Below are 9,939 nucleotides of genomic sequence, written 5' to 3' on the forward strand. Positions count from 1 at the left end.
CTTAGTTTAGTTTAGTTTTTGTTTACCTGATATGTACTATATTTTAATTAAATTACTCAGAAAACAAGCAGCCTCCCTTCTGATTGGCTGACATTGAAGTTATTCTAATGTCGTTATGTTTATGTTGTTATTTTATTAGATTATCATTTTTTTGTAAACCATCTTTGAGTGGTAATGAAATTCATTCATTTGAGGAGGTGGTGTCTGTTCAGTTCTCTAGCTTCTCTGAGGTTTGCACGTTTTTAAGGAGAAGACCCCCTGAAAAAACACCTGCTGTAGTTTAAACCCACCACTGGCATGAGATAGAGGCCACCAGTGATCTTCCTCCGAGCACCCTCAAGGGAGAAGGAAAAAGAAAGAAAGTTACATAATTTAAGAGAGAAAATATGTGTTTTGTTCTTAATGTTTATATTTCTATTCCTGTGTTGCCTGATCACTTCCCCCTTCTCCCAGATCCAGAGGACGTTCAGGAGTCCCTTGTGGTTTGACTTCCTTTCCTTTATTATTCTTCTTCTTCCTGCTCCCCTCCCCTGTGTCTGCTTCCCTCTCTCGGAGCCGATGACGTCTCAGACAGTAATTGCTCCCGTCTCTCACAGGCCGAGTGTCTGGTCCTGCCTGACTTTGACTTTTGTTCTTTGTTCACCCATGACTGACTAAAAAGACAGAATATGAGAAGTAAAGTCGGGCACATCTATTTTACAGCTTCCTCTCTCTTTACCTCATCCATCCATCCATCTGTCATCCAGGGGGCTATTGCAGCCTCTCAAAGCCCAGACAGGGCCTCCTTTATGGGAGGAGGCTGTCAAAGAGTGCCCTCTAAAAACCAGATGGGAGTGGCGGGATGCACAGACAGATACACAATCAGGCACACAGGCTGTTAACTGTGCTAACACCAGCTGTGTCCGTGCAGTGAAACAGGCCACTGGGACTTTACTGCAAAACAGTCATTTTAACAAGCCACTAAATGCAGAGTTGAGTCCTTAAAACTTATTTTTATTCAGGGAAGAAAAGGAAACCTGTCAGTGTGATATAATTGTTTAATTTGTTTTCAGTGCAGTGCAACATCTTATTTGGTTCCCACTTGTTTTTGTTTTTTTCACTTGTTAAAAAAACAAATAAGGCAAGCTATGAAGCCTGAATTAGGATAAACACATCATTATTTTTTCCTTTTCATTAGGTGCGTTTCCCTCAGGATTAGAGTCAAAATAAACAATTGCCTCACAAATAAATAAATAAATGAAGATAAATGTATTCACACACCTGGAGCAGCTTTCAGAGAGCAGAGGGCATTTTCTTTGTTTCAGAGGAAATCAGATGTTAAATGCTGCAGAATAAAGGTGGGACCTTGTTGTTTTTACCCGTCTGCTCTTGGCCAACAGTGGGTCACACCGGCTGCACGTAGTGCATCACCGGCCAGACTAACAGACGTACAGTTCTGCTGACTTCTCTTAGACGACTCTACTATGACTACAGATGCTCTACGACGCTTGGCTCTTGACCTTCAACCCCCAGTTCAGAAACCAAAACACCCACATCCTTAAGTGCAGCCATTAATAGCAGAACTTTAATTCATCTACTGAAGTATGTTGCTCCTTGACCTTGGAGCAGCTTCTTGCAAAGTTTCAGAGAAGTTTCGGACGCTTTTTTTTAATTACTGTCTCTGAAGTATGTAAATGTCTTGTTTCAGAGTATATGTTCCGAGGACGACATTTCATAGCACATTGAACATCAAACAGTGTCCTAAATGTAACTTCCAAGCGGTCACAGAGGAGTGAATCTCTGGTCTGAGGTAAACGAAGTGAAGAGGACACATCCTTCAGTCAGCTGCAGCTACACTGAAGCACACTGCCTTTTCATCTCAACTATGGTTTGATTTAACCTTTTTTTTCCCCCAGGATTTTAGGAAAATTTGTTTAATTTTTCTTTGTGTTTAGCATAAGTCATGCCTCCTCACCACATCCTCTGTTTATTACAATAAACACCACTTCCAGAGAGAGGTAGCCTGTCAATATTCTTTGAAACCTGAGAAAACATTTTATTCCCAGCCTAGTACTTCATACCAGGATAAACAGTTCCATCTAGTGGACAACTGAAAACTTTTATCTTCAGAAAAGTGACCCAATGACCCAGAATACATTCTTATTTTGAAAATTAACGATCATAGGTTTGAATTTTTTCCCGATCACCAGATATCTGATCAGCAGTGGAGGAATTGGTCAAAGAATCATTACAACAATGTAAAGATTCCCTTCTGTAAAAGTCCTGCACTCAAAATCATCCTAAAGTAAGAGCATGGAAATATTATCAGCAAAATGCACATAAGATATCAAAATAAAAGCACCTGTGAAATGTATATTTATACTTTATAGACAGTTTTGTCCAGTGGCTTCCAACCTAGGGGCCGGGCCCCTCCAAACAGATGGATCTAAGGGGGACATGAGACAATAACAATAATAATGATAATCATAACTGTATTTATATAGCACCTTTCAAAATAGAGTTAGAAAGTGCTGTACAAACATAAAAACAAGACAATAAAAGACAGAGAAGAGAGGCAACGTGTAAATTAACAAGTCAAGTATAACAGGGAGAATTACAAATATGTGCATTAAAACAAAGTAGACAAAGAAAATAAAACCAAAAGTAAAAAGAAACCAAAGACAAAAGCATTGAAATCAAGAATTAAAAGCTGCTTTATATAAGTATGTTTTGAGTAGTGCTTTAAATTAGGAAAGAAGAAAAACAAAGATCTGTAACACGAATCTGTCTTTATTTTATTGTGAGCGATGTTTTTACCTCTTTGGGCCTCAAAAAGTTATTGAAATGAAACTGAGAGGCTTCGAGGGGAAATGTGTCTTTGCTTGAATTGATAACATCTCGTGCACATCTGGCTCCCAACCAAACACTGTTTCTAACATTTTATACTTGTTTAATTTCAACGATGTGATGTATTTTATATACTTAAGTTTTATAATTGTATGTCTGTTTAATTTTGCTTACTGTTAAATTAACAGTATATGTATGATAAACAGCCAACAGTACGCTGCTGTTTGGTATAAAAGCTGTGATTCGGTGTTTCACCTGCAGGGGGCAGTCAAACAAACGTAACTCTTTCTTTTCTCCCTTGTTTTCATTCTCTCTGTTCTTAGTCCGTAGTTGTTTCCTGTTTCTCCAGCTGCCTGCAGAGCATCAGGTCAGTAAAAAACGGGGTTTTAAACTAACAAATAATTGATTAAGTTTCTAGGACAGTAAACGCAACACGACGTTTTCTTTGTTATAAGTTTAATGTGATGCTGTGATGAAATGTGACGTTTAGATTTAAAATTGGGGCGTTACTCTACTCTACTTCCTGATAAACAAACACATTTCACATCATGACACGCTGCGGCAGAAGTGATTAAAAATGTTTAAATTAGATAAACTATGAAATATATGTACACTTACCCAAGTGTCCCACAACCCAAGCTGATCGTTATTATTAAATCATGTAACAGTGTAAGTTACCTGGAAATACTGAAGCGGAAGCTGTGTATTATTGCACTGTATTCTCTTATATTATTGTGAATCCCCTTAAATTCATGGTTTTGGCTGAAGTTATTAAAATAGCAGTGTGCAAATGTGATGAAAAACCGTATAAAAGCAATAAAACTAAGGTTTTCAGTGAAATAAGAACATTTTATGAATGAAAGTTCACTGATGCCCTTGGAAAAGTCGTTTTAAAAAAAAATCTTCACTCAAGATTTTTTGTAAAACAACATTTTGTTCGGATTCCTTGATTCTCACCAAAATGCAATGTGTGCATACTGACGGTAGCATGCTGTGTATGTGTTTCCAGCCTCAAAGCACATTTGCAAAGCCCGTTTTAGAATAAAACCAAAATGCACATCACATCGTATAATATAATAATAATAAACTTTATTTTTATAGCATTTTCAAGTTACAAGGTGCTTTACAGAAAAAACAGCATGTCAGGTCAACATGTCCTCACTGCAGTTTTATATGATATAAAAACTTAGACACTTACATTTTGACAAAAAATGCACACAAGTGTTGAAATTTGCCTTTAATAGGGCTGTGCAGTCCTTATCAGTCTCTTACCGTCCGTGTCTCTGTCCAGTTTCCTCCAGCTACGATGGCTCAGGCCCCTCTCGGTGTAGACCCAGTCCAGTTCAGCTGCTCCATCTGTCTGGAGCTCCTCAAAGATCCAGTCACTATCCCGTGCGGCCACAGCTACTGCATGCGCTGCCTGACTGACTACTGGGACCGCCAGCCGGTCTGCAGTTGTCCTCAGTGCAGAGCCACCTTCAGTCCCAGACCCGCCCTGGGCAGGAACAACCTGCTGGTGGAGATGCTGCAGAGTCTCAGTGTCAATAAGGGCCCCTCAGCTCCTCCTCTGTATGATGAGGGTGGCTTTGCGGGGGACAGAGGCTTTGTGCACGCCACCTTTGACGTGTCTACAGTTCATCCTGAGAGGACTCATGGAGAGGTGAGGAGTTGGCACTAACCTTCTTTACCATTGTTTTCTCTTTAGCTTTTAACAAAGTATTTTACATGAACACATGTCGTGTCTCTGTGTCAGAGGCTTCTGGGGGAAACACGAAGACGTCTCACACAGCAAATCAAAGACAGGGAGCTGGAACATCAGCTGCTGAAACAAACTCTTCAGTCCTTTTCTGTGAGTAGACGAGACACTGAATGTCACAGTGCAAGTAACTTCACTTTAACTGCTGCCTGTGCTGCTTTTGCACGTTCGACCTCAGCGAAGCAGTACAGTACAAATGAACTGTTCATGTTTATTCATCACAATCTTTATGTAATGCCACCAAAGGTGATGTCACCATGACCCGCCTTCCCCTGGTCTTTCTGTCAGTGTGTGTTCAGCTGCATCATTATGAACATGTTCACACCAAAACTTCACCTTCAGATACAGAATAACTGTTTGCAGCAGCACAGTGCAGACATTTGCATATGAATCAGAATCAGAAACACTTTAATGATCCCCACAGGGAAATTGTTTCATTACAATTGCTCAACACTCAGTTAGAAAAAAGTTGTATATACTTAAAAAGTAAAAACTACTGTAAAATAGTATCATACTATATACAGTGAGATCCAAAAGTCTGAGACCACATTGAAAATCAGAAAGTCTGAGGATTCAGAAACATTTAAAAACACAAGAAGTTGCGTAAAATGAAGAAACATTTAAGAGAGTTGATACATTTATACTATTTTTTTCCAATCACTTTATTTTTTAGTCTATGAAATGTCAAAATAATGACTAATGCTCATCACTAGTTACTCAGTGATTTCTTTAAAACTGAAATCAACACTCAGCTGACATCAGCGCTGAGGAACAAATCCTCAAATCCATGTAACCATCACATTTTTGCTATTTTAAGATGTGAAAATTTTAATTAGTTAAATGACTAAACAGCACAAAAGAGTGTAATGTGCCAGTCAACTGTATCACTTATATTAAAACTGACATTATTATCATATCTATGCATTTTACAAACTGCTTAATCAGGGTAAACTTGAATCACAATATAAAAACCATGATGAAAACAGCTTTCATATTCTTTACCTGGCGCAGACATACTGAGTAACACATGAGCGTGTTGGTGTTTGTTTCCTCAGCGTCTGGCCAAAGCGGCGGTGAAGGACAGCAGCAGGATCTTCTCAGAGCTGCTGGAGTTTGTGGAGCGGCGTCGTGTCGAGATGAAGGAGCTCATCAGAGCTCAGGAAAAGGCTGAAGTGACTCGAGCTGAGAACCAGCTGCATCGTCTGGAGCAGCAGATCTCAGATCTGAGGAGGAGAGATGTCGAGCTGGAGAGGCTTTCACACAGCCAGGACCAACACCTGATCACACAGGTGAGTAATATGCAATATTTAATATTAACAGTAAGAAACTGACTTGTATGTGAGTTCAGTGCTGATTGCTGGGTCTGTATCTTCACCTGCAGATGTGTCAGTCTTACTGCAGTCCAGTCCCTACAGGAGGAAGCAGCTCTCTAACGGTCAGTCCACATGTTTCCTTCGGGCCTGTGAGGAGAGCCGTCTCAGACCTGAAAGAGCAACTACAGACTCTGTATCTCAGAGAATTCCCAAGTGTCACCTCTGCAGGTCTGTTACGTGCATCTTGCTTTTAGTTTAATATCAACTTATTATATCAGGATGAACATTTGTATTCAGTCTGTGTAAGTGCTGACAATTGATGTCCTGTTTTCACAGTGAAAACTGTGAGCATCCTGCAGATGGAGAAGGCCAACAAAGGTAAGTGTATCTTACATCACCAGTTGTGTCTCTTCAGTATTATATAAAATGGCTGATGTACAATCAGTGACCAGAAAAAAAACCCTTCGCCCTGTAATACCTGCCACAAGCTGCAATAACTGGTTTCATTTCATTTCTGATAAAATCGTAGACTCCACATCTCAGCAAAGAGCAATGTGCAAATTATTCAAGTAGAAATTTAAAATGCAAATGTCATATGTCTTGTAAGACTTGACTTTGATTAAGTCTCCATATAGTATAAAGGCAGATGTCCATGTGTTGCTTGATTATAAAGCAGGTCTAGGTTCTATATTAATACTGTGAAAGTATCAAAGCCTCAGTCCTCAGAGAAATGCACACAGCCTGTATTCAGAAACTGAGCCTCAAACCCAGCCGTCAGGACTTCTGTAACTTTGTGATGTCACAACAAAGCAATCACTCCTCTCAGCCATGCCCCAAGCCCTGCCCTAAATCTGCTATAGTTTTATTCAGAGAGGCTCAGTGCCACCTCTCTTCTGATTGGCTCACTGACCTGTTGTTACTAGAGCTCCAGAGCGAAGCCTGAGAGAGGAGATGTAAAACTACACTGAGATGGTTTTTGGTTCTTAAAACCATAAATATATCTTCTTATGGACACTTCAGATAAAACACAGGAAGAGTGTCAAATGTGGGACCTTAACACTGAATTTATGTTCTAGAAACTCAAACTCCAACTAAACTGTCACTGTTGACGGGTGGATGCTCCTTCCTTCCACTGCTATGCTCATGTTTATCTCTAAGGCGCTCAGTTGGATTGGTTGGGTAATGATGATGTCATCCCACCTCCATGATTCCTGACAGGGAGAATAATGTGGTTGAAAGAACCTGTTCCCATGGTGATGCACAAAGCTCATGAATTGGTAAACCTAGTTTTCCCCAGTATTATTAGGTATGTTCTTACAGTCAGGGCACACATTTGCATCTTTTAATGAACCCAGCCTAAAGCACGGTGTGTTAACTATAGTGGCACTGTAACACTGTCATACTGTGGACTGGTGGGGGCGCTTCTCCCACACACTGTTGCAGTTGTTGTGAAATTGTGTCTCTTCCTGGCACCTTCTTTAGGCTTTATGCTCATTGTGCAAATGTACAATAGTTGCTGTTGCAGTACAACACAACATAGCTTGTATATTCAGCCATGGTTCATTTTTATTTATTACTGAGAGAAAATGTGCCTCACACAGCATAGTTTCATGATTTCTTTTTTCCCCTCTTTCCTTTTACTCATGCTGCAGTGAAGCCTGTTGGTTCTGCACACGTCCCTGCTTTGGACAACAGGAATGATCTCCTTCAGTGTGAGTAGCACCAGTCTGGTCTATCTGTCTAAACCAGCACTCTAACTATCCAGTCCTCTTGAAACCCCTCTGTGTGTTCTTTTCCTTCGCAGACTTCAGTCCGCTGTCTCTGGACCCTTTCACCGCTCACAGGGAGCTTTCTCTGACTGAGGGGAACCGTGTGGTCAGTCGAACCGGAGAGTATCACACCTACCCAGACCACCCTGATCGCTTTGACACCTGGGGCCAAGTCCTGTGCCGTGAGGGACTGCAGGGCCGCAGCTACTGGGAGGCCGAGTGGGACGGACAACAGGTGGAACTGGGGCTCACCTACGAGAGCATCAGAAGAAAGGTACTCTGGGAATTTGTAGTCTTGTAATCATGTAATCTCGGCATCATTGAAAATGAGGGTTACCCCTCAGTGTGTCACTGAGAAAATAAATAAAATTGATGATGATGAAATCAGGTTTAATTTGGTCTTGTTGTGTGTCATCAGGGATCATCCAATGACTGCAGGCTGGGACACAACTCCCTCTCGTGGAGTCTTCGCTGCAGCCCCTCCTCCTTCACCTTCTGCCATGGAAGTGAGGCGCAGCCGGTGGCGGTTGTCTCCGGCTCGGCTTCCCGCAAGATTGGGGTGTTTCTGGACCACGATGTGGGGCTGCTCTGCTTCTACATGGTGACGCCCAAAGGAGTCCACCTCCTGCACATGGTGAAGAGCTGCTTCACCCAGCCGCTGTACCCGGCAGTGTGGCTCGGAGCCAAATCCACCATCACCTTCTGCGCCGTGGACTGATGGGAGCACAGGCTTCAAGACATCAACACTCTGTGTGGTCAGTTATGCTTTCTTCAGCTTTTAATGTTATACATATCGACACCCTCTTAAAATAATGGCCTAAGTCATTTTTTCAGGTTTTTCAGGAAACACAAAAAACTCAACAAAAGAGTCACACTTTTGACATAGGCCATTATACAACCGGGGGTAGAATTGCATGTTCCCCTCAACTGAGGATTCAGGCGATTTTACCAGAGGTGGCCAGCATCATGAGGGGGTGATTTAGGCAAAAAAAACATTTTTGTCAAAACATGACTTAGGCCATTATTTTAGGAAGGTGACGATATTATATGTTAAACTGACTCAGGTACTGACTAGAGCCCAACTGATTTATCAGCTGCCTATGAAATCCTTATTGGTAAAATGACCAAATAATACACTTGCACAGAAATTCATGTTCTGAAATGGCCTTTTCAATATCTCTCATGTAGCTTGAATCATATAGATAGAAATAAGAGAGGGCAGGTAAAAGAATAGATGCATACAGATGAAATTCAAATGGATGTATATTTTCAAAATCCATTTAATGTAAATACTGCAGGCTTGTCCGCACTACATTTAATCTACATAAAACTTGTTTATTGTAGTTCTCCTTTTAGTTATTTCTACTTTAATATATTTTTGTTGTATTATATGTTTATAGTAAAAAGAAAAAACCCCAAGATTAAATATTGGTTTATTTTGGACAATATTTGTTAATCAGTTAGGCTCTATTATTAAAAAACTATATATGCTGTATATGAATATTATAACTGTATAACACTGTCACCATGTAATACTTGATACCTCATTGACTGCGCTGCCCTTTAACTGGGATCAGAGACGTGTTTTCCTGTGAAGCAAAACAAACAGCTGAGTTTGTCTATGACTCATGAGGCCTCACTAACAGGATTTCAACTAGTTTGACAACATTTATTCTCTGACACTATTTGGCATCAGTTATCTGGGCTAACTGAACCTAACATTGGCCGTCCTGAATAACCTGTACTACAAAGCTGGCTCAGTTAACCCTGGGTTTGCCTTTCCAGTTACGAGCGTGTTCATGTGAAAAAGGCGGAGTTGTTAATTATAAGCAACATTGTCTGAACCATGAATGAAGTTAATATGAGAAGAAACGCTGATACTTGCCGTTAAGTTTGGTTATAACCATGTTCAAAAGTGATAGTCAACAAGGTGAGATGTAAACAATATGAGCACATAAATATTTCCATGTCTACTGCTCCAGAGAGGAGAGAAAGAAAAGAGACGTAGTTGATGTCAGATGAGTCAGACTGACTGAAATGTTCATTTATAACATTTTTATTGTAAATTGAATTGTTCTAATTTAGTTGAGTTTTTATTTCCAGTTGTGGTCAGTTTAACACTGGTCACACTGCTCCGGTGCAGGTTAACTTCAGAGTTCAGCATAAGTTCCCATGGTGATTTACCCCGGTAGCAAGTGAACCACCGTCGTAGGACTGAAAACCCAGAGTTAAACCTGAAGTTACCTCGAATCCTGCTTCGTAGTACAGGTTTCGG

The 9,939-nt window shown here is 40.6% G+C and overlaps 1 protein-coding gene across 2 annotated transcripts; it reads left to right on the forward strand.

The window, feature by feature from the left end:
* Positions 1-2,942: 2,942 nt before the first annotated feature.
* Positions 2,943-9,926, forward strand: LOC130170808 (E3 ubiquitin-protein ligase TRIM65-like). 2 transcript variants are annotated; one of them, XM_056378450.1, is made up of 9 exons: positions 2,943-3,193; positions 4,118-4,486; positions 4,580-4,675; positions 5,638-5,871; positions 5,964-6,123; positions 6,232-6,273; positions 7,548-7,607; positions 7,700-7,938; positions 8,083-9,926. In XM_056378450.1, the coding sequence occupies exons 2-9, from the start codon at positions 4,133-4,135 to the stop codon at positions 8,380-8,382; spliced, it is 1,485 nt and encodes a 494-aa protein (XP_056234425.1). In that variant the 5' UTR covers positions 2,943-3,193; positions 4,118-4,132; the 3' UTR covers positions 8,383-9,926. The 2 variants fall into 2 exon arrangements, with proteins under 2 accessions (XP_056234425.1, XP_056234426.1); XM_056378451.1 differs by lacking the exon at positions 2,943-3,193 and having other exon boundaries at positions 3,989-4,486.
* The last annotated feature ends 13 nt before the right edge of the window (positions 9,927-9,939 follow it).

The sequence above is a fragment of the Seriola aureovittata genome, chromosome 6 (assembly GCF_021018895.1).
Source record: "Seriola aureovittata isolate HTS-2021-v1 ecotype China chromosome 6, ASM2101889v1, whole genome shotgun sequence".
NCBI lineage: Eukaryota > Metazoa > Chordata > Actinopteri > Carangiformes > Carangidae > Seriola > Seriola aureovittata.